Below are 24,632 nucleotides of genomic sequence, written 5' to 3' on the forward strand. Positions count from 1 at the left end.
ACCTCGTGATTCGCCCGCCTTGGCCTCCCAAAGTGCTGGGATTACAGGCTTGAGCCACCGTGCCCGGCCCCTCTTATTGTAATTTTTTAAACAGGAGTTTTAACTTACTTTGAAGAGCTAGCAGTGGAATAGAAATTTAGACTTTGCCTGGAAGTTACAATGAGACACCGTTTAGTTCAATATAACATGGACCTGTCTAAAAATTAAAGCTGTTTATCTGAGCTTTCTTACAAAACATTGATTTCTCTCCCAAATCTGTTAATTTTTCTATGGATTCTGAATTTTAGGTCATGCCAAAAATGCCACCTCCCCCTTTTAACCTTATAATCGTTTATGTTCTTCTGTATTTTCTATTTTCTTATAGGTACTACTAAAAATTTTAGATCAATATAGACAGAAAGAATATGTAGCTCCCCGTGTTCTCCAGCAAGCATTCAACTATCTCAACCAAGGGGTGGTTCATTCTATAACCTGGAAGCAGATGAAGCCACACATACAGGTTAGTGTCAGAGAGCAGCTCTCCAAAATTATTCTCTGGTTAAATTAGATTTTCTAGACAAAGTTAGTATTACTAATCCTATATTTAACATTTATATATATACATTTTACCATTAATGATTTCTAATGAGTGAAGTCCTATGTCAGATATAAAGGGCTTAGAAATTTAAGCATTTGAGAAAAGTGAAGCTTTCAAGTTTTATGAGTCGGGAGACCTAGATTCACTTATCCTTGCTTAATCTCATTAAGCCTCATTTTCTCCTCTATTAAGGCAGATAGTGTTTTTCTATCCTTATCTAAAAGTTGCTAGGATTAAATGAGGTATTTTGTGAGAAAGTATTTTGAAAACTTAACCGGGGCCCTACTAAGGTAGTGTTATTTTGCAGGAATTGAAGACTGATATGTGACCGTTTTATTTTGTAGGTATGAGCAAGGTTTTTATTTCTTTTCTTGGATTGTTAAATTCAATTGCATCATTGTTTCTATATCTATATCAATTGTTTGCCTAAAGGTAGAATTCAGCATTGTTATTCAGCTAAAGAACAAATGGGAATGGAAAATTATAGGCCACTAATAAATAAATACTTACTTGTATACAAATAATTGGATAATTCAACAATGTTAGGAACTGAATACCTACTCTCTCCCAAACTGTGAATTCTTACATTTTATAAATGATATCTGAAAAGAAAAATCTTTCACTTTTCTGTTTGCTGTCCAGGATAGAATTTTAGTGTTATTACCCGTCTTGCCAACAGATACCTTTTCTTTGATTTATGTAGATATCTTAATAACTATTTGCCTGATCACTTTGATCAAATAGTGATAATTTCTTTGCAATTAATAAAGATGCTGATTTCATTTGCTGTGTTCCTATAAAGTAAGGGTGAGTTGTGATAGCATTTCTTCTCTACTTCATACCTTTGGCTTTATTTTTACATAGCTGTAAAGTAGGAATAAGAAAACGCTGATCCTTAGGCTGAATTTTTTCACTTAGAATTATTTAATTTGGAATAAGTGGTAAGAGATGATCCTGTTTTTATATAAATTGTTGTTAGAGCCTAAAAGGGCTTAATAGAACATTAGTAGCAGTGCACAGAGAGGCTAGTAGATAGGACTTCTCTCTAACTGAAACCTACATTTGTAGAGTAGGAAATTAGTTTTTTTGGGAATAGAAGTAAAGAAAATTCCAATTTTTTTTTTTTTTTTTTTTTGAGCTGGAGTCTCACTCTGTTGCACAGGCTGGACTGCAGTGGCATGATCATGGCTCACTGCATCCCTGAGCTCCTAGGCTCAAGAGACCCTCCAAGATGCACACCACCATGCTTGGCTACGTTTTTATGTATTTTTTTGGAGATGGGGGTCTCGCTACAGTGCCCAGGCTGGTCTTGAACTCCTGGCCTCAGGTGATCCTTGTGCCCTTGGGCTTCCAAAGAGGTAGGATTACAGACATGAGCCACCATGGCTGGCCCTTTAATATTGTTAATACATGGACATTTAGGACTAAAATGGAAATCTTAAAAAAAAATTTCTAAATAAGAACTATAATAGTAAATATAACCTCGACTTGACATTTTACACACACAGAGTTTGGAAAACTAACATCATAAAGGCTGTCAACAAGTACATTATTAGTATTCCTCAAACTTGAATAGCCTATACCCATTTGTTACTTTTTTTTTTCTCATTTTAGAATATCTCTGAAGATGTGATTTTTTCTGTGATGTGTTATAAAGATGAGGATGAAGAGCTGTGGCAAGAAGATCCATATGAGTATATAAGGATGAAATTTGGTAATTGAGATGGTTTTATTTCTCATCAGTTCCTGGATATGTAAAGTAATATAACTAAATTTATATTTTTAAGCAAATGTTATTACTTTGTTAAATCTCCCAGGTTCTGCTTTGCATGATGTAATCTGAAACTTTGAGAGTTTGATGTTATTTTGTTGAACTAGAGAACTTGAGATTGTCGGATGTGGGAGATGAAAAGCCACCTCATTCATCTCTCTTATGGGTGCTCAAGTTCCCATGGAGCCATCTGTTACTTATGCTGTTGTGATGCTGATCTGCAGGGACCATCCGTTTTTGTGCCTTTTGGGAGACTCGTTTATAGATTGGGTTGTTCTCATGTGGGAAATACTTTGGATTTCTGCATATTTTAGGGGTACCCCAATTTGGTTTGCTTGCTTGTCTGAGAGACTAAGTGTTCCACAAGGGAAATAAATTTCGTATGGGGGCCCCACTGTGTGTGGTCCAGTTCTTTGGGTGTCCTTTTAACTTGGATCTTCCTGGAAACTGTTGAATTGTGTAGGTGGCCTGATTTATTCCCTTTTATTCCCAGTTTGTATTAATTGCTTCATGGAACACTCAAGCACTTAACATAGCAAAATATTAATTTGCATACCTATCTCCCACAACTTAGAAGCTTTCTGAGGACAGGAATTTTACCTTATTTGCTTAATTTTGCATTTTCTATCTCTTCTACACCTCTGCATTCCTCCACTAGTGCTTGGCCTCCAGTATGCCTTCAATAAATGTTGAAACAAATGATTGCTAAATCTAGCGCTGCATGCTGAAAGTGCTGTAATAAAGCAGTGCTTTCCCCTTAGTTGAGCCAGGTGTGTCTAGCTACGTAAGCTAAATCTACTGGTACAGATGCTAGTTTTTTGGGCTGTGTTTTTACAGAGCTTTGTGTTTATATTATTTGATTCAGTAAGTGAGGATCCCGTTTTCTCTTGGAGACAAAGTATAAGAAAAGCGAATGAGAAACATTTATCATCTGCTTGATTTGTTATTTTTCTTTTGAAAATCATTATTCATATGTGTGACTTATTATTTCCCCTTTCTTATGCCTTTGTTTTTCTAGTTTGCTTTGAGTGATTAGCCAACCATTCTTCTCTCTCTCTCTTTTTTTTTTTTTTTTTTTTTTTTGCTCCAGTGATCCTCCCACCTCAGCCTCCAAGTAGCTGGGGCCACAGGCATGTGCCACCACACCTGGCTAATTATTTTTTGCAGAGACAGGGTCTCCCTATATTTCCCAGGCTGTTTTCAAACTCCTGGCTTAAGTGATCCTCCTGCCTTGCAAGGCATTCTTTTAGTGTTTACTTCTTTCATAATACCTATGTGTTTTTGTGATGTACAGAGTATTTGTTTAGCTTTCAGAAAGTTACCATTATTTATATATTCTTCATATCTGATAAGATAGGTATAAATATCCCAGTTTTTAGAAAATAAGAACTCTATGTCTGTTGATTAACAGTGGGAATTTACATTTTATTGTTTAAAAGCAGATATGGGTAACTCAAGACTGACTAGCTGAAGTGAGTTTTCTTTAATCCTTTCCTTCTGTAGACTGGAATGCAGTGGCTTTTATTTGATATGTGTATTTTACTTTTGGGTAACCATAGGGAAGAAGAATTACTGCGTTTTCTTTTTATATGTTTGGCACTTGCAATTATTCACGTGAAACAAAGCATTCCTATCTAAACGTATTGACTGATTAATAATAATGTTTTAGTTTATTCTTTTTATCTACTCTTTAACCAACATCTCCCCACTTCGCCCAATAATGTTTTTTGATTTGGTAAGAACTAACAAGAGCTCAGGCTTTGATGTTAAGATAGCGTGGGTATGAATGCTGGTTTGGTCACTTACCTGCTGTGTGACTGTGGACAGGTTACTTAACCTCTCTAAAATTCAGTGCTTTCAGCTGTCAAACGGGTGATGATAATAGTGCTGGGAGGATTCAATGGGATAATACACATGAACTAACTGCTTAGCATAGAATACTAGATGCTTCTAAATCTGTAGCATACTGCTTGGCACAGAGTAAGTGCAGTACTCCAAAAATGTTCTTATTATGTTTGTAGTTTATATTTTGAGGTAGACTTAGATTTGGTTTTATCTTTTATATTGAAACAAGGACATACCAGATACCTCTCAAGATTTCAGTTTCTTATGTAAAACTGCCTATTCTGAAACTTGTGAAAATGTTCATGGTATTAAGTGATATGTTAAGTTGTAGATAGGTATATATTCAACGAATATCCATTGATGACCTGCTGAACCTACGTATCGACAGAGCCAGGCATGGTCCTAGCAGTCCCTCAAGGCTTTTACACTTGCTGTTTCCCCTGCTTGGAGTGCTTTATCCATGGATTGCTTTCTCCCTCATTTCATTCAATTTCTGCTTAAATCTTACCTTAACAGAGTTGGAGAGGCTTTCGCTAACACCCTCTTTAAACTAGCACCCCATACTCTGTCACTCTGTCTCTTTACCCTATTTTACATTTGTTCTTAGCCTGACTTATTATGTGTGTATATATGTATAATCTGTTTCTTTGTCTCATGACATAAGCTCTGTGAGAACCTTTTTGTTTGATCTTTGTATCCCCAGGGTCTAGAACGGTACCTGGCACATAGTAAGAGCTGAGTGAATTTTTGTTGTTTTTTGATAGAGATAAAGCACTTTTTCTGTTCTCAGTGAAACAGATGTGCAAATGCATTGTTTTCTTCAATATAATAGTTTGAAAGGACAACCTGTAGAGTTTGAGGAACATTGTTTTGTGCAGGAGACAGCAATGTTGTGGTGCCACTGTATATCCTTAGCTTTTTAGTGCTGTCAAGCAGTGTCATATGTGGATGGTTTTATTTTTTTTGGTTTGGAATAGCGGTCAGTCAGGTTTAAAATCTGGAATAAGTAATTATATTTTCACTAACATGGTTTTAACCTTTTAAAACCTTAGATATTTTTGAAGATTATGCTTCTCCCACCACAGCAGCCCAGACTCTCTTATATACTGCAGCAAAGAAAAGAAAAGAGGTATTTCATTTTTCTTTTTAAATCCCAAACTGAAGGGTGGCCTGTGTTGATTTGATACTCTAGTATATCCCTAGTATTTGAGAAATTATGTTGTTATTCATTATAATTTGTCACCTTAAGAATTTTTTTTTTCCTCTCCTGGTGAGGGGAAAGGGGGTATCATGGTTATTTCGTTTTCTTAATAAATTGTACTTTTCTTATTGAGCTTATAGTTGCTTGATAAAACATAATAAAATGGCTTTATTTTTAAAAATTTGTGCATCATAGTTAATACTATAGTAAGACAATGAAAGTTCATGTAGACTAAATGGATTCTTTTATTTCTTTAGGTGTTGCCAAAAATGATGGCATTCTGTTATCAAATCCTAACAGACCCGAACTTTGACCCTAGGAAGAAAGATGGAGCCCTGCATGTGATTGGTTCCCTAGCTGAGATTTTACTGAAGGTTAAGATAATCAAAATTTAATTTACTTAATAACATTGTAAAGCACGGGCAAATGAGAGAATATGAAAGTTATGGTTAATTTAAAGCTGGTGACTACCTCTGGATAATTGAGTTCACAACTATCCTCCTTTCTGTCACCTATTTCTTTAATTAAAAAGAAAATTTGACTGTTTAGAGGTTTCAGTATGAAACTATTGCTATGTGAAAGGGATACAAAATATCTTATGTCTACAAAATCAATCAATATCAAACTGATCTAAGGTAATATTTATCTTGTTTTAAAACATGCAATATATAGGTCAAATAATTTTACAAAATTAGAAGTATATTAAATGCAAGTCATAGTAAACATACTTGATTAGGAAGTGATTCTTACATATGAAAAAGAAATTGATAAGTTGAAATTTGTTTCCTAATAGAAGAGTTTATTCAAGGACCAAATGGAGTTGTTTCTACAAAATCATGTATTTCCATTATTATTGTCTAACCTGGGATATCTTCGAGCTAGAGTAAGTTTCTCGTATTTCTGTTAAATAAGTTTTTCATATTTCTGTTATGTATCTTAAATCTTCATAAGATAATTATTCAAATGTTTTTGGATAAATTGACCTTTTATCACATATTGAGATGCAATAGAGTCAATTAGGATGTCTGCCTATGGTCACATCAGCTGAATAAAGGACAAACTATTAAAGAAAAAGATTTATGGGTCGGGTGCAGTGGCTCATGCCTGTAATCCCAGCACTTTGGGAGGCTGAGGCGGGTGGATCACTTGAGATCGGGAGTTTGAGACCAGCCTGGCCAACGTGGTGAAACCCAGTCTCTACAAAAATACAAAAAATTAGCTGGGCTTCATGGCGGGCACCTGTAATCCCAGCTACTAGGGAGGCCGAGCCAGGAGAATTGCTTGAACCCGGGAGGCGGAGCTTGTGGTGAGCTGAGATTGTGCCACTGCACTCCAGCCTGGGTGACAGTGAGACCCTGTCTCAAAAAGCAAAAAAAAAAAAAAAGGAAAAGATTTATGGATTTTATTTCCTGCTGGTTTTATTTCATTTGTCACCCTAGCCTTACTTGCTGCATATGTAAAACATGAAATGAGAAAGGTGATTTTATAGCAGTGATACAATGTAAATTCACAAATGGATTTATTTTGTGTATAAAATGACATGAAATTCTAGATTGGTTAAGAACTTGAATTTGATTCTCAGTATATTAGGTAGATTTGCCTTAATAAAATGGAGAGATTAATAATCCATGTGAAATTGTGCTCTGTGTGTATATTCTTTTAGAATCAATATATTTTATGGAGAAACAGAAACAGGACTTTTATTCAAGAGCCTAGTATTTCTCTTTATAAATATATCAACACAAAAAATGTCTGGCTAAAAACAACATATATTAACAATGCCTTGTACACTAGAAAGCATTTTTTTTTTTTTTTTTTTGAGATGGCGTCTCACTCTCTCACCCAGGTTGGAGTGCAGTGGCGTGATCTCGGCTCACTGCAAGCTCCGCCTCCCGGGTTCACGCCATTCTCCTGCCTCAGCCTCCCGCGTAGCTGGGACTACAGGTGCCTGCCACCACGCCCGGCTAATTTTTTGTAATTTTTAGTAGAGACAGGGTTTCACTGTGTTAGCCAGGATGGTCTGGATCTCCTGACCTTGTGATCCACCCGCCTTGGCCTCCCAAAGTGCTGGGATTACAGGCGTGAGCCACCGCGCCTGGCCCACTAGAAAGCATTTTACAAAATGATAGTTACTAGCGCAATATCTGGGCAAATGTGGACTAGGGACGCTGAGGGCACATGAGCATTTTTACGGTGGGGCTCCTACCTTTGAGAAGTTACATGAATTGTGATTCTCTTGCTAAAAGTCTTTAGTAACTAGAATTAATTTCTGTTGATTGTGTTTGATGCACACAGAGAGTAAAATATAATAATGATTCTGTGGTCTAATAGTTAAAATGTGATCAGCTATACCAGGTTTAAAATTTTTGGTACCTATGTGAGTGAAAAAAAGGAAGCTTACTAAACCAGTTAGTGTAAGGGAAAATAATGTTTTACCTAAGTGTGACAAATGAATTTCAGATACTGGTTTGGAGTTGCTTTTACATATAACAAATTAATTATGAGTTATAATATTTATTAAAAGCATAAATAGATTTTTGTCAAAGACGTATTTGGCTTCTTTTTCTCTTTCCTATGAAAAATGTTATTGCATATGGGTAATTTAGAAGTAATGAAAATGCCTTACTTGTAAAAAGGGGGATGTAGAAGTTAGAAACTAAGGCTACTGTGTTACCCCAAAAGCAAACATTTCTTCATAGAATTGATGATATTTTACTAAGAAGTTCTTACATCTGTGACATTATTACAGAATGCTGTAATCCTAATAGCTCCCTACTTACCTTTTTTAATAATACAGTCTTGCTGGGTACTTCATGCATTTAGTTCTTTGAAGTTCCATAATGAGCTCAATCTAAGAAATGCAGTTGAATTAGCGAAGAAGAGCCTGATTGAAGATAAAGAGATGCCTGTCAAAGTTGAAGCTGCCCTTGCTCTTCAGTCCTTAATTTCTAACCAGATACAAGGTAAAGCCAAAATACCTTTTAGACGTTTTCTCAAATAATTTCATTTACTTTCTTCCCTAATGAAGATGCATCTCCATGTCTGAGGGTTCAGGGTTTGGAATTCTGAGGTTTTGCCCTCTCAGAATTTTGTAGGAATTTATTCTTGTCCTTTTTAGGTGTTCCTACTGACTGTAGTTTTCAGAATTTTAGGTTAGGAAACATGTTAATCATTATGGGGCCCTAGGATAGGCTGGGTATAAAGAGACCTGGGCCCAGTTTTGATTTTGCTCCTAACTTGCCATGGAAACCTGGGCAAGGTGTGTGATCTGTCAAGGCTCAGGTTTCTACATATTTAAGTTTAGGGGAGTTGGACCGGATGACTTCATGATTCCTTTCACCTCTGGGATTCTGATTCCCCTAGTTTTGAAAGTAGCAAGTAGTATTTCTAGTGAGTGATAACAGACGTCTCATTTGTTCAGTGTTCTGATCAAAGTTCAAATAAACCTTTGAAAGTAAGTTCAGCTTTATGAAGAACATGAATGTAGTTTGCCTCTATTCAGCAATGTTTCAGTGGGAGGATTGGATATTGTACACATGGCAAGGGAGGGTGGTAGAGATGGCCTGGGGCAGGGAAGGGGCCCCATCAGTATTCGGGATAGTCTTCATGTACATGATTTTTTATAACTTGTCATGAGAACTGATTCATGTTTTCCAAGTCATTCTGATGACCAAGTGTATGTATAATTAGAATTTCTCAGAGGGGGCTATTAGTATTTTGGGATAGCTTCTGCACAGGACAGTTCTCTCCTGTGCAGAACTTCTTATCCTTATATTATTCTTGGGAAATTGATATATTGGTGAACATTATTTTGGCACAGCTTTGTAACTTACCACAGAGCAAGTGTGTATCTAGAACCTGATTTAGGTATTACCCTGGGTCACTTGACCTTGTGATGAAGTTAATTCCTTTTATCATCTGGGCATGGTAATTTTTATTACTTTTGTTTGTTTTATTGAATTAGCTAAGGAATATATGAAGCCACATGTGAGGCCTATTATGCAGGAACTGTTGCACATTGTTAGAGAGACAGAAAATGATGATGTTACTAATGTCATCCAGAAGATGATATGTGAATACAGTCAAGAGGTAGCCTCAATTGCTGTTGATATGACCCAACACTTGGTAAGACCGGGCAGTTTTATGTTAATTTGGTTTAGAAACCTTGAGTAATCTAAATAAACTCCAAAATATGGAGTTCAGTTTTGTTTCTACAGTCATGTGCTGCATAACAACATTTCAGTCAATGACAGATTGCATATACGATGGTGCACTCATAAGATTATAATACCATATTTTTACTGTACCTTTTGTATGTTTAGATACAAATAATTCCATTGTGTCGTGATTGCCTAAGTATTCGCTACATTAGCAAACTGTACAGGTTTGTGGCCTTGGAGCAACAGGCTATGCCATCTAGATTTGCCTAAGTACATTCAATGATGTTCAAGCAAGGATGAAATTGCCTAATGACACATTTCTCAAAATATATCCGTGTTAAGCGATGCATGACTGTAACTGAAATATTGATAAAAAATTATTCTGATACTTCTATAGTTCATTAGATTTTAATCACATTTAGGATAATTTCTTTCATCTAGAATATTCTGAAATTTTATAATATGTGCCTTCTAAAGTTTTAATTTCTGGGCTTTGAATCAGGAAGCTCATTTCCTTCAGTTTGGGGCAATTTTTTGTTTTACTTTTTTGATAAATTTCTCCTTACTATTCTTTTTTCTGTTCTGTATTTCCTGATGTGGAGAATCACATCTGGACTGTGTCTCTAATTTTTTTAAAAAAACTTTTCCTCCTGTTTTCCATGTCTGGTTTTTTGTTGTTGTTTCATTTTCTAAGTGATTCCTCGACTTCTCAATCTTCTATTGCATTTTTCTTTTTACTATTACTTGATTTCACTTGTCCTAGATTGTGATTTTACTTGCTTAGTGACAATCAGAAGTTAAATATTAGCTCTCTGGATATAATAGCTAATGTAAATAGCTATATTTAAAACATGACAGGTTCTATTACTTTAAGAAGAGAGATGATTCAGTCAGCAAAGTGCAGACTTCAAAGTTTAAGCAATGCAGACTTCAGATGTGTGACACTGCCATTTTGCTAACTTTTATAAAGGGGGGACATAAGAGTACTACTAATTTTGGAATACTTTAATGTTATTTTCATAGGCTGAGATATTTGGCAAAGTTCTTCAAAGTGATGAATACGAAGAAGTCGAAGACAAAACAGTAATGGCTATGGGAATTTTACATACCATTGATACTATCTTAACAGTTGTAGAAGATCATAAAGAGGTGAGATTTCTTTGTGGTTTATGATATAATAGTACCATTTAACTGAAATTTATGTGATCAGTGGCCATGAATTTTGAAGTCTCCACTTTTAAATTGCTACTTAGATCTGTTGCTAGGCTTTAAAAATTGCCCTCACATTTTATAGAAACATTAAAATGACTGAGTAACATAATATTGCATCATACTATTTATAATATTATAATGTAAATATTATAAAGTATATAGTATATCCCTTTATATTAACTTGAGTTCAGTTAATCATATCTGCTATGTGCCAGGCTAGGTTCTTGGGGAATACCAAATTGAATAAGAAACGAGCCCAGCTTTCTGGGAACCAGCAATCTAGAATTCTTGGTAGAGAGTGACAGACAGCAGTTCAATCACAGTTGCAAGTGTTAGGTAATGGAACAGAATTCTGATATAACAAGTACTGTAAAAATGGAAAGGAATAAGTGAAAGAGTTGAAAAGCATATTTACTCAACTGAATTCCAGAGTGTTATTGGGATAAGACTTTATACAGCTATTTATCCAATGCTTTCACATCCATCATCTGATATGATCTTACTAGTGCCACCATGACATAGCTAGCACAGGTAATGGTAGTCTGTTTTGCAGAAGCAGAAAACAAAGTTCAGGTGGATTTAAGAAACTTGCTCATGGTCCCAGAGCTAGTAAGTTATACATTTGGGTTTGTAGTCAGATCATTTTGATAATGTATCAGTTTATCCCAATTTAAAACCTATAGCTTCTTCCCAAGTATCCCATGGCCTCTCCTTAACTCAAATTAGATTTTTGTTCATTACTTCCGTGAGTGCAAGTTGACTTGTTTGGCACTGATGGCAATTATTGTTTTACAAGGTGAGCACTTAGGAAGCAGGTGCCAGTACTACTTTTATTTATTTAATTTTTTGGGACAGTCTCACTCTGTCACCCAGGCTGGCGTGCAGTGGCATGATCTTGGCTCACTGCAACCTCCACCTTCCAGGTTCAAGCAATTCTCCTGCCTTAGCCTCCCGAGGAGCTGGGACTACAGGTGTGCACCATCACACCCAGCTAATTTTTATATTTTCAGTAGAGATGGGGTTTCACCATGATGGCCAGGCTGGTCTTGAACTCCTGACCTCAGGTGATCCACCCGCTTCAGCCTCCCAAAGTGCTAGGATTACAGGCGTGAGCCGCCATGCCTGGCTGCTACTACTTCTTTAAATAGCATTGTTAAACCATGTAGCTGTTGTTTTTTTTTTGTTTTTGTGTTTTTTTTTCTTTTTTTTTTTTTTTTTTTTTTTTTGAGACAGAATCTTGCTCAGTCACCCAGGCTGGAGTGCGGTGGCTCAGTTTCCGCTCACTGCAAGCTCTGCCTCCTGGGTTCATGCCATTCTCCTGCCTCAGTCTCCTGAGTAGCTGGGACTACAGGCACCTGCCACCACGCCCAGCTAATTTTTTTGTATTTTTTTAGTAGAGATGGGGTTTCACCTTGTTAGCCAGGATGGTCGCGATCTCCTGACCTCGTGATCCGCCTGCCTCAGCCTCCCAAAGTGCTGGGATTACAGGTGTGTGCCACTGTGCCCGGCCATAGCTGTTGGTTTATCCTGTGTTTATGTTGTGCCAATGGAAGATGATTTGGTTTTTTTTGTTTGTTTGTTTATTTGTTTGAGACAAGTCTTGCTCTGTTGCCCAGGCTGGAGTGCAGTGACACAATCTCAGCTCACTTCAACCTCAGCCTCCCGGTTCAAGTGATTCTCCTGCCTCAGCCTCCTGAGTAGCTGCCTGCCGTCATGCCAGGCTAATTTTTGTATTATTAGCGGAGAAGGAGTTTCACCATGTTGGCCTGGCAGGCCTGGAACTGCTGACCTGAAGTGATCTGCCCGCCTCAGCTTCTGAAAGTGCTGGGATTATAGGCATGAGCCGCTATGCCCGGCCGTCTTGGTTCTTAAAAATGGCTTGATAAGGCCGGGTGCGGTGGCTCACGCCTGTAATCCCAGCACTTTGGGAGGCTGAGGTGGGCAGATCACGAGGTCAGGAGATCGAGACCATCCTGGCTAACATAGTGAAACCCTGTCTCTACTAAAAATACAAAAAATTAGCCGGGCGTGGTGGTGGGCGCCTGTAGTCCCAGCTACTTGGGAGGCTGAGGCAAGAGAATGGCATGAACCTGGGAGGTGGAGCTCGCAGTGAGCCGAGATCGTGCCATTGCACTCCAGCCTGGGGGACAGAGCGAGACTCTGTCTCAAAAAAAAAAAAAAAAAAAAAAAGCTTGATACTAGTCTTCATTTGCCTAAAGGGCTTAATTTTTATTTTCATTTTCATTATTTTATTTTTGTGTCCTTCTGTATTGAAACTATATGGTCCTCTTGGTAACAGTGAGATGTTCCAAATTAAATTACAAGTAAATTTAAGGGGTAGTTCTTTTGTCTTATACTTAGGACTTGTATTTTAAATTTGAAGAGACCTTAGAAATCACCTCATCCAGTTTTCACAAGTGTGTGTGGGGCGTAGTAGAATGAGCTGCAGGGATAGTTTAACAACAAAACAGCATCTTTCTGTTTTTATTTTTTCTCTTGATATTAAATTTATTTTGAATTCCAAATAATGTTAAAGGGACATGTGAACTTATTGTGATTATCAAGAGAGGCATGGGTGAAAATTGAGACACACTAATATAGCATCCTTACCTAAAGACAAAAAAAACCTAAAGCCTTCAGCTAAATGGCTTTACCAAGGCCATGAATAATTACAGGCAAAACCAACTGGAATCTTGGTCTCCTGACCAAGATTTTGAGCTTTAACTGATTAAAAGCAAACTTTGAAAACAGTATTTCCTTAAAAGGATAAACCACATTTATGAAACACTGACAAATAGTGTATGAAACACAAAATTGTGAATCTAAAATAGGTGCTTAAGCATATGCATTTTTGTTTAATGGTTTTAAGCATATTGACAGTTTTTTAAAGTGGGAAATTTTGGATCATTTGAACCTTAAGGCAGTAGTTTAAGTTGAATATTAGAATATACTTGACAGTTAAAATAGGACATTTACATGAAAAATGTAACCCGTCATGGATTTTAACTTATTTTAAAATATTTGGTACAAACATATGTTGAAAAATTCAAAAGATGTGAAAAGAAAATTCAGTGAAATTTTACCTTCTCACTCAACTCCCCAGCTATCTAATTCTCCTTTCTGGAAGTAGCTATTTTTTTCCTTTTTTTTAAACCAGGTTTTTGGGTCCTTCTAGAGATTTTTCTATTAACATATAAGCAAAAACTGAATGTGTATATTTTTCTTTTACGGAAATGATAGCATGCTATACACGGTTTTTATTTGCCATTTTTAACTTAATATATCTTGGTGATCCTTCCATGTCAATCAATAAAGTTATATATTTTTAATGGTTGCTTAATATTCCCTTGTATGATGTGTCAGATTTATTTCACCAGTCCCAGTTTAGTGGATATAATTTAACTCTCTTGTTTAAATGGACGTTTGATTGCTAGTAATCACAAACATTGCTGAAATGAATGAATGGCCTTTTATGTGTCATTTTGCACACATAATATGTGTGAAGGGTAAATCCCTTGAAGTGGAATTGCTGGTTTGCATCGTGATTTGTATGGGTAAGTTTGAAGGATGTTGCCAACTTGTCCTTCACTGTGTGTACCATTTACACTCCAGAAGTCAATATACAACAGGGTCTTTCTTCCCAGCCCCATAATTGTGATCATTGCCAGTCTTAATAGGTCAAAATTGTTAATGTTGCACTTGGAATTTGTACTCTTACCATGTATTATAATGAACATCTTTTTATAAACACAGGCAAAGATGATAAAAAAAGAAACACATTTGTTTTCTATTGTATTTCAATTTTTAAAAATTCACCAATTTTATATAAGGGGAATTTGATCTTTGTGATACCATTTGAAAATATTTCACTCATTTTTTTTTTTACTTCCCCATGCCCCATGCAAAATTCTTTAATTTTTTAGTCAGATGATTTCATTCTTTTCATGTTTTATTTCTGGGCTTTGAGTCACTTTCCCTTTTCAGGATTATACAAGAATTCTTTTTATTCTATTTTTTTATGGTTTATTTCTTCACACTGAAATCTTTTATCTATTAGGAATTTATTTTGGTATAAAATATATGGTAAGGAACTAATATAAATTGTTAAGTTATGGATTTTACCCCCATTTCTGTCAGTCTATTTTTCAAAATTTTCTGATTATTCTTTCATGTTTAGTTTCTCACATGAAGTTTAGAATTGTCAAGTTACCGTCTCAAAAATGTCCTGTTGATATTTTTATTGGCACAATATTAAATTTATATATTAACTTAATTATGATAATTTTAAGCTTAATATTTAAAATTTGTCTTTAGATTACCCAGCAGTTAGAGAATATCTGTCTACGGATCATTGATCTTGTTCTGCAGAAACATGTAATTGGTAAGTTCAAAGGTTAAATAAAAAGATAAATTGAAAAAATTTTAAAATTTGAACTCAAAGTATAATTTTAGGACCCTTCAGATTTAACAAGATGGACAATTTTGAGAAAGAGAAGCATAATGACTTTAATTTTTGGATGTCCTTTCTAGTGTTAAATATCTGTATTTTCATTCAGAGATAAAAAATTATACATCCAACGAAGAATTTTTGGTTTTAGAATTTTAAAGGACAGTAATTTTAAATTGTACATTGCTAGAAATGAACTGGGATGAGGTTTAGGTGAGGTTACCTTAATCTGGGATTGAAAAATGTTTAATAGGCATTTTTTAAAATCAGAAATGTGAAATGGCTGGGCACCGTGGCTCACACCTGTAATCTCAGTAGTTTGGGAGGCTGAGGTGGGTGAATTGCTTGAGCCCAGAAGTTCAAGACCAGCCAGTGCAACACGGTGAAACACTGTCTCTACAAAAAATAAAAAAAAAAAATAGCTGAGTGTGGTGGCATGTGTCTGTGGTGCCAGCTACTCAGTAGGCTGAGGTGGTAGGATCACATGAGCCTGGCAGGTAGAGGCTGCCATGAATTGTGATTGTGCCACTGCACTCCCCCTGGGCAACAGAGTGAAGTCCTGTCTCAAAGTATGAATTAATTGTTCTATTATCTATTATGGCACCTGACTTCTGAGTAGAATCAGTAACTAATGCTAGATGTTACAAGCTGATGGGAATTTTGTAGAGGAGGTGAGTCTTCCATCATATTCAAGCATTTTGAAGATGCTAGCCCCACGTCATGTGGGTGTGAGAGAGATGCAAGCTGTGTAGTACTCAGATAGAAGGACGCAGGAAAAGCATGTCTCTGATTAAGAGCAGTTGTCTCCAGGCTTTTTATTGTTCACTCTGTGAGTAAAAAGTTGAGCATGTACTGCTAATACATGTGAATAATATCTAAAGAGTACTTGAATATAACATGGTAGATATAAACAGTGGGATACTATTCAGCCTTAAAAAGGAAATCCTGTCATTTGTGACAACATGGGTGAACCTGGAGTACATCATGCTAAGTGAAATAAGCCAGGCACAGAAAGACAGATACCACAAGATCTCAAACTCATAGAACAGAATTTAGTTAGCAGGAAGTGGAGGGAGGGGAGATGTTGGTCAAAATGGTGACCATAGTTAATAACAATGTATTATATACTTGAAAATTGCTAAGAGTGGATTTTAAGTGGTGTCACCACAAAAAGGTATGTGAAGTAATGGATGCCAGATTTAGTCATTCCACAAAATACATGTATTTCAAAATGGTGTATAAATCATGGATACAATTTTTATTTGTCAATTAAAAAATAAATATTTTTAAAAAGTACATCTTTCAGTAAAAAGACCAGTGATTGCCAGGGCTTGGGGATGGGAGAGAGGGAAGGATGAATAGGTAGAGCACAGAAGTTTTAGGCAGTGAAACTACTCTGTATGATACAATAATGATGAATACGTCACTATACATTTGTCAAAACCCTTAGAATGAACAATGCAGAGTGAACCTTAATGTAAACTATGGCCTTTAATTAATAATAAAAGAATTTCTGGAAGTTCTCTTTTGGCTTATTTCACTTAACATAGTGTGTCCATCTCTGTTGTTGCAAATAATAGGATTTTCTTTTTTTTGAGGTGGACTAGTACTCCATCATGTATATATACCACATTTTCTTTATCTTTTCATCTGTCAGTGGACACTTGGGTATTTTCATATCTTGGTTATTGTGAAACATGCTTCAGTGAACATAGGAGGGCACATTGTCTCTTCAAGATCCTGATTTTAATTCCTTTGGATATATACCCAGTACTAGGATGACTTGATCATATGATAGTTCTATTTTTAATTTTTTGAGGAACCTCCATACTGCTTTCCAGAGTGGCTGTTTTTACTTCTCACCAAGAGTATACAAGTTTCCTTTTTCTCTACATCCCCTCCAGCATTTAACTTTCATCTTTTTGATAATAGACATCCTTGTACATATGATGTGGTTTTGATTTGCATTTCTCTGATGATTAGTGATTTAAAATATTTTTTTGTATTCTTGTTGGCCATTTTTATATAATCTTTTGAGAAATAGCCATTCAGTTCCTTTGCCCATTTTTAAGTTGGGTTATTTTCTTTCTACTGAATGGTTTGAGTTCCTTATATATTTTGGATATTAAATCTTCATTTGATATAGATTATAAATATTTTCTCTGATTTTGGAGGTTGTTCTGTGAATTGTTTTCTTTGCTATGCAAAAGCCTTTTAGTTTGATGTAATCCTATTTTGTCTGTTTTTGCTTTTGTTGTGTGTGCTTTGGGATCATATCCTCATATCAAAAAAAATAAAAAAAAAATCATTCCCCCGACCAGTGTTCCAAGTTTCCATGAAGCTTTTCCCGTGTTTTTTTTCTAGTAGTTTTATCATGTCAGATCTTAAAGCTTAAGTATTTAATTAATTTCAAGTAGATTTTTGCATATGGTGTAAGATGAGGGTCTAATTTGATTTTCTGCAAATGGATATTTAGTTTTCCCAGTGCCATTTATTGAAGAGACTGTCCTTTGTCCATTGTGTGTTTTTAGCATCTTTGTTGAAAATTAATTGACCCTAAATGGGTAGATTTACTTTTGGGCTTTGTAATCGGTTCCATTGGTCTGTGTATCTGTTTTTATCCCAGTGCCATGCTAGAACTTTTAGAAATTCCATATTTAGATAATTTATTTTTCAAATTATTTTCTTACATAAATTATTTATCAATATTTGTAATTTCCATTTTGCTAGCTTTTGAATATATTAAGTTTTTTAACCTTTATAATTTTTCTTTTTTTAAAAATTATTATTATTTAAGTTTTAGGGTACATGTGCACAATGTGCTGGTTTGTTACATATGTATACATGTGCCATGTTGGTGTGCTGCACCCATTAACTTGTCATTCAGCATTAGGTATATCTCCTAATGCTGTCCCTCTCCCCTCCCCCCACCCCACAACAGTCCCTGGAGTGTGATGTTCCCCTTCCTGTGTCCATGTGTTCTCATTGTTCAGTTGCCACCTATGAGTGAGAACATGCGGTGTTTGGTTTTTTGTCCTTGCGATGGTTTACTGAGAATGATGGTTTCCAGTTTCATCCATGTCCCTACAAAGGACATGAACTCATTTATTATGGCTGCATAGTATTCCGTGGTGCATATGTGCAACATTTTCTTAATCCAGTCTATTGTTGTTGGACATTTGGGTTGGTTCCAAGTCTTTGCTATTGTGAATAGTGCCACAATAAACATACGTGTGCATGTGTCTTTATAGCAGCATGATTTATAGTCCTTTGGGTATATACCCAGTGATGGGATGGCTGGGTCAAATGGTATTTCTAGTTCTAGATCCCTGAGGAATCACCACACTGACTTCCACAATGATTGAACTAGTTTACAGTCCCACCAACAGTGTAAAAGTGTTCCTATTTCTCCACATCCTCTCCAGCACCTATTGTTTCCTGACTTTTGAATGATGGCCATTCTAACTGGTGTGAGATGGTATCTCACTGTGGTTTTGATTTGCATTTCTCTGATGGCCAGTGATGATGAGCATTTTTTCATGTGTTTTTTGGCTGCATAAATGTCTTCTTTTGAGAAGTGTCTGTTCATGTCCTTCACCCACTTTTTGATGGGGTTGTTTGTTTTTTTCTTGTAAATTTGTTTGAGTTCATTGTAGATTCTGGATATTAGTCCTTTGTCAGAGGAGTAGGTTGCAAAAATTTTCTCCAATTTTGTAGGTTGCCTGTTCACTCTGAGGGTAGTTTCTTTTGCTGTGCAGAAGCTCTTTAGTTTAATTAGATCCCATTTGTCAATTTTGGCTTTTGTTGCCGTTGCTTTTGGTGTTTTAGATATGAAGTCGTTGCCCATGCCTATGTCCTGAATGGTATTGCCTAGGTTATCTTCTAGGGTTTTTATGGTTTTAGGTCTAACATGTAAGTCTTTAATACATCTTGAATTAATTTTTGTATAAGGTGTAAGGAAGGTATCCAGTTTCAGCTTTGTACATATGGCTAGCCAGTTTTCCAAGCACCATTTATTAAATAGGGAATCCTTTCCCCATTGCTTGTTTTTGTCAGATTTGTCAAAGATCAGATAGTTGTAGATATGTGGCATTATTTCTGAGGGCTCTGTTCTGCTCCGTTGATCTATGTCTCTGTTTTGGTACCAGTACCATGCTGTTTTGGTTACTGTAGCCTTGTAGTATAGTTTGAAGTCAGGTAGCGTGATGCCTCCAGCTTTGTTCTTTTGGCTTAGGATTGACTTGGCAATGTGGGCCCTTTTTTGGTTCCATATGAACTTTCAAGTAGTTTTTTCCAATTCTGTGAAGAAAGTCATTGGTAGCTTGATGGAGATGGCATTGAATCTATAAATTACCTTGGGCATTATGGCCATTTTCATGATATTGATTCTTCCAACCCATGAGCGTGGAATGTTCTTCCATTTGTTTGTATCCTCTTTTATTTCATTGAGCAGTGGTTTGTAGTTCTCCTTGAAGAGGTCCTTCACATCCCTTGTAAGTTGGATTCCAAGGTATTTTGTTCTCTTTGAAGCAATTGTGAATGGGAGTTCACTCATGATTTGGCTCTCTGTCTGTTATTGGTGTACAAGAATGCTTGTGATTTTTGTACATTGATTTTGTATCCTGAGACTTTGCTGAAGTTGCTTATCAGCTTGAGGAGATTTTGGGCTGAGACAATGGGATTTTCTAGATATACAATCATGTCATCTGCAAACAGGGACAATTTGACTTCCTCTTTTCCTAATTGAATACCCTTTATTTCCTTCTCCTGCCTGATTGCTGTGGCCAGAACTTCCAACACTATGTTGAATAGGAGTGGTGAGAGAGGGCATCCCTGTCTTGTGCCAGTTTTCAAAGGGAATGCTTCCAGTTTTGGCCCATTTAGTATGATATTGGCTGTTGGTTTGTCATAGATAGCTCTTATTATTTTGAGATACGTCCCATCAATACCTAATTTATTGAGAGTTTTTAGCGTGAAGGTTGTTGGATTTTGTCAAAGGCCTTTTCTGCATCTATTGAGATAATCATGTGGTTTTTGTCTTTGGTTCTGTTTATATGCTGGATTACATTTATTGATTTGTGTATGTTGAACCAGCCTTGCATCCCAGGGATGAAGCCCACTTGATCATGGTGGATAAGCTTTTTGATGTGCTGCTGGATTCGGTTTGCCAGTATTTTATTGAGGATTTTTGCATCAATGTTCATCAAGGATATTGGTCTAAAATACTCTTTTTTTGTTGTGTTTCTGCCAGGCTTTGGTATCAGGATGATGCTGGCCTCATAAAATGTGTTAGGGAGGATTCCCTCTTTTTCTATCGATTGGAATAGTTTCAGAAGGAATGGTACCAGTTCCTCCTTGTACCTCTGGTAGAATTCGGCTGTGAATCCATCAGGTCCTGGACGCTTTTTGGTTGGTAAGCTATTGATTATTGCCACAATTTCAGAGCCTGTTATTGGTCTATTCAGAGATTCAACTTCTTCCTGGTTTAGTCTTGGGAGGATGTATGTGTGGAGGAATTTATCCATTTCTTCTAGATTTTCTAGTTTATTTGCGTAGAGGTGTTTGTAGTATTCTCTGATGGTAGACTGTATTTCTGTGGGATCGGTGATGATATCCCCTTTATCATTTTTTATTGCGTCTATTCGATTCTTCTCTCTTTTCTTCTTTATTAGTCTTGCTAGCGGTCTGTCAGTTTTGTTGATCTTTTCAACAAACCAGCTCCTGGATTCATTAATTTTTTGAAGGGTTTTTTGTGTCTCTATTTCCTTCAGTTCTGCTCTGATTTTAGTTATTTCTTGCCTTCTGCTAGCTTTTGAATGTGTTTGCTCTTGCTTTTCTAGTTCTTTTAATTGTGATGTTAGGGTGTCAATTTTGGATCTTTCCTGCTTTCTCTTGTGGGCATTTAGTGCTATAAATTTCCCTCTACACACTGCTTTGAATGTGTCCCAGAGATTCTGGTACGTTGTGTCTTTGTTCTCGTTGGTTTCAAAGAACATCTTTATTTCTGCCTTCATTTCGTTATGTACCCAGTAGTCATTCAGGAGCAGGTTGTTCAGTTTCCATGTAGTTGAGCGGTTTTGAGTGAGTTTCTTAATCCTGAGTTCTAGTTTGATTGTACTGTGGTCTGAGAGACAGTTTTTTATAATATCTGTTCTTTTACATTTGCTGAAGAGAGCTTTACTTCCAACTATGTGGTCAATTTTGGAATAGGTGTGGCATGGTGCTGAAAAAAACGTATATTCTGTTGATTTGGGGTGGAGAGTTCTCTAGATGTCAATTAGGTCCACTTGGTGCAGAGCTGAGTTCAATTCCTGGGTATCCTTGTTAACTTTCTGTCTCGTTGATCTGTCTTATGTTGACAGTGGGGTGTTAACATCTCCCATTATTATTGTGTGGGAGTCTAAGTCTCTTTATAGTTCACTCAGGACTTGCTTTATGAATCTGGGTGCTCCTGTATTGGGTGCCTATATATTTAGGATAGTTAGCTCTTGTTGAATTGATCCCTTTACCATTATGTAATGGCCTTCTTTGTCTCTTTTGATCTTTGTTGGTTTAAAGTCTGTTTTATCAGAGACTAGGATTGCAAACCCTGCCTTTTTTTGTTTTCCATTTGCTTGGTAGATCTTCCTCCATTGCTTTATTTTGAGTCTGTGTGTGTCTCTCCACATGAGATGGGTTTCCTGAATACAGCACACTGATGGGTCTTGACTCCTTATCCAATTTGCCAGTCTGTGTCTTTTAATTGGAGCATTTAGCCCATTGACATTTAAAGTTAATATTGTTATGTGTGAATTTGATCCTGTCATTATGATGTTAGCTGGTTATTTTGCTTGTTAGTTGATGCAGTTTCTTCCTATCCTTGATGGTCTTTACAGTTTGGCATGTTTTTGCAGTGGCTGGTACCGGTTGTTCCTTTCCATGTTTAGTGCTTCCTTCAGGAGCTCTTTTAGGGCAGGCCTGGTGGTGACAAAATCACTCAGCATTTGCTTGTCTGTAAAGTATTTTATTTCTCCTTCACTTATGAAGCTTAGTTTGGCTGGATATGAAATTCTGGGTTGAAAATTCTTTTCTTTAAGAATGTTGAATATTGGCCCCCACTCTCTTCTGGCTTGTAGAGTTTCTGCCAAGAGATGCGCTGTTAGTCTGATGGGCTTCCCTTTGTGGGTAACCCGACCTTTCTCTCTGGCTGCTCTTAACATTTTTTCCTTCATTTCAACTTTGGTGAATCTGACAATTATGTGTCTTGGAGTTGCTCTTCTCGAGGAGTATCTTTGTGGCGTTCTCTGTATTTCCTGAATCTGAATGTTGGCCTGCCTTGCTAGATTGGGGAAGTTCTCCTGGATAATATCCTGCAGAGTGTTTTCCAACTTGGTTCCATTCTCCCCGTCACTTTCATGTACACCAATCAGAGGTAGATTTGGTCTTTTCACATAGTCCCATATTTCTTGGAGGCTTTGTTCGTTTCTTTTCATTCTTTTTTCTCTAAACTTCCCTTCTCGCTTCATTTCATTCATTTTATCTTCCATCATTGATACCCTTTCTTCCAGTTGATTGCATTGGCTACTGAGGCTTCTGCAGTCTTCACGTAGTTCTCGAAACTTGGCTTTCAGCTCCATCAGCTCCTTTAAGCGCTTCTCTGCATTGGTTATTTTAGTTAAACATTCATCTAATTTTTTTTCAAAGTTTTTAACTTCTTTGCCATTGGTTTGAATTTCCTCTTGTAGCTCGGAGTAGTTTGATCGTAGTTTCTTCTCTCAACTTGTCAAAGTCATTCTCCATCCAGCTTTGTTCTGTTGCTGGTGAGGAACTCCTTTCCTTTGGAGGAGGAGAGGTGCTCTGCTTTTTAGAGTTTCCAGTTTTTCTGCTCTGTTTTCTCCCCATCTTTGTAGTTTTTTCTACTTTTAGTCTTTGATGGTGGTGATGTACAGATGGCTTTTTGGTGTGGGTGTCCTTTCTGTTTGTTAGTTTTCCTTCTAACAGACAGGACCCTCAGCTGCAGGTCTATTGGAGTTTGCTAGAGGTCCACTCCAGACCCTGTTTGACTGGGTGTCAGCAGAGGTGGCTGCAGAAGAGCGGATTTTTGTGAACCGCAAATTCAGCTGTCTGATCGTTCCTCTGGAAGTTTTGTTTCAGAGGAGTACCCGGCCGAGTGAGGTGTCAGTCTGTCCCTACTGGGGGGTGCCTCCCAGTTAGGCTCCGCGGGGGTCAGGGTCCCACTTTAGGAGGCAGTCTGCCCATTCTCAGATGTCCAGCTGCGTGCTAGGAGAACCACTACTCTCTTCATAGCTGTCAGACAGTGACATTTAAGTCTGCAGAGATTAGGGCTGACTTTTTGTTTGTCTGTGCCCTGCCCCCAGAGGTGGAGCCTACAGAGGCAGGCAGGCCTCCTTGAGCTGAGGTGGGCTCCACCCAGTTCGAGCTTCCTGGCTGCTTTGTTTACCTAAGCAAGCCTGGGCAATGGCGGGCGCCCCTCCCCCAGCCTCGCTGCCACCTTGCAGTTTGATCTCAGACTGCTGTGCTAGCAATCAGTGAGACTCCGTGGGCGTAGGACCCTCCCAGCCAGGTGCGGGACACAATCTCCTGGTGTGCCGTTTTCCAAGCCCGTTGGAAAAGCACCGTATTAGGGTGGGAGTGACCTGATTTTCCAGGTGCCATCTGTCACCCCTTTCTTTGACTAGGAAAGGGAACTCCCTGACCCCTGCGCTTCCCAAGTGAGGCAATGCCTCGCCCTGCTTCGGCTCACACAGGGTGCGCTGCACCGACTGTCCTGCACCCACTGTTTCTCACTCCCTAGTTAGATGAACCCGGTACCTCAGATGAAAATGCAGAAATCACCTGTCTTCTGCGTCGATCAGGCTGGGAGCTGTAGACCAGAGCTGTTCCTATTCGGCCATCTTGGCTCCACCCCTAAGTTTTAAGTAATGTTAGAGAAACTTTAATCAAGTTTCCAGGGTGAACACTAGTTTTTATAAGAGGAAAAACCTTTCAAGTGAGACTTCTTTGCTCAGTGGTATGGTAGCAACTATTTGAAATTTTTGTTGAGATTTGTGTTTCCTGGCTGTACGTGTAGCTATAATTTACTTTTGATGGAGGATAATGATATTTGTGAGTATAAGAACATTTCCTTCGAACTCTTCTACTTTATAGTGGGTCTTATTGTCTTGATTAACTTGAAGAATACTGTATGTTTTACAAGTTATGTAAATTGACAAAATACTGCCTAGTATATAGTTGTTAGTAAAAGTATAAATTTGAGATAGGTAGATACTTTAGTCTGATATAATTAAGCTGTCCAAAGAATATTATTATTTGTGCATTTTAAATCCTCGACATAAATGAGGAGTGATAATCTATTCCTTCTTGTATCTATTTCTAATACAGTTTTATAAATATAGATTATAAAATAGAAAAAACTTTGT

General features: G+C 37.1%; 1 protein-coding gene across 2 annotated transcripts in view; it reads left to right on the top strand.

The window, feature by feature from the left end:
- Positions 1–24,632, top strand: part of IPO8 (importin 8) — a 73,927-nt gene that overhangs the window by 24,730 nt on the left and 24,565 nt on the right. For both annotated transcript variants that reach the window (XM_030804618.1, XM_030804617.1), the window contains 9 exons: positions 365–499; positions 2,192–2,291; positions 5,246–5,322; positions 5,652–5,768; positions 6,188–6,277; positions 8,192–8,357; positions 9,359–9,519; positions 10,578–10,703; positions 15,081–15,147. In XM_030804618.1, the coding sequence (XP_030660478.1) occupies positions 365–499; positions 2,192–2,291; positions 5,246–5,322; positions 5,652–5,768; positions 6,188–6,277; positions 8,192–8,357; positions 9,359–9,519; positions 10,578–10,703; positions 15,081–15,147 (1,039 nt within the window). The remainder of the gene's footprint in view (positions 1–364; positions 500–2,191; positions 2,292–5,245; positions 5,323–5,651; positions 5,769–6,187; positions 6,278–8,191; positions 8,358–9,358; positions 9,520–10,577; positions 10,704–15,080; positions 15,148–24,632) is intronic.

Source organism: Nomascus leucogenys, chromosome 23, assembly GCF_006542625.1.
Source record: "Nomascus leucogenys isolate Asia chromosome 23, Asia_NLE_v1, whole genome shotgun sequence".
NCBI classification, from domain to species: domain Eukaryota; kingdom Metazoa; phylum Chordata; class Mammalia; order Primates; family Hylobatidae; genus Nomascus; species Nomascus leucogenys.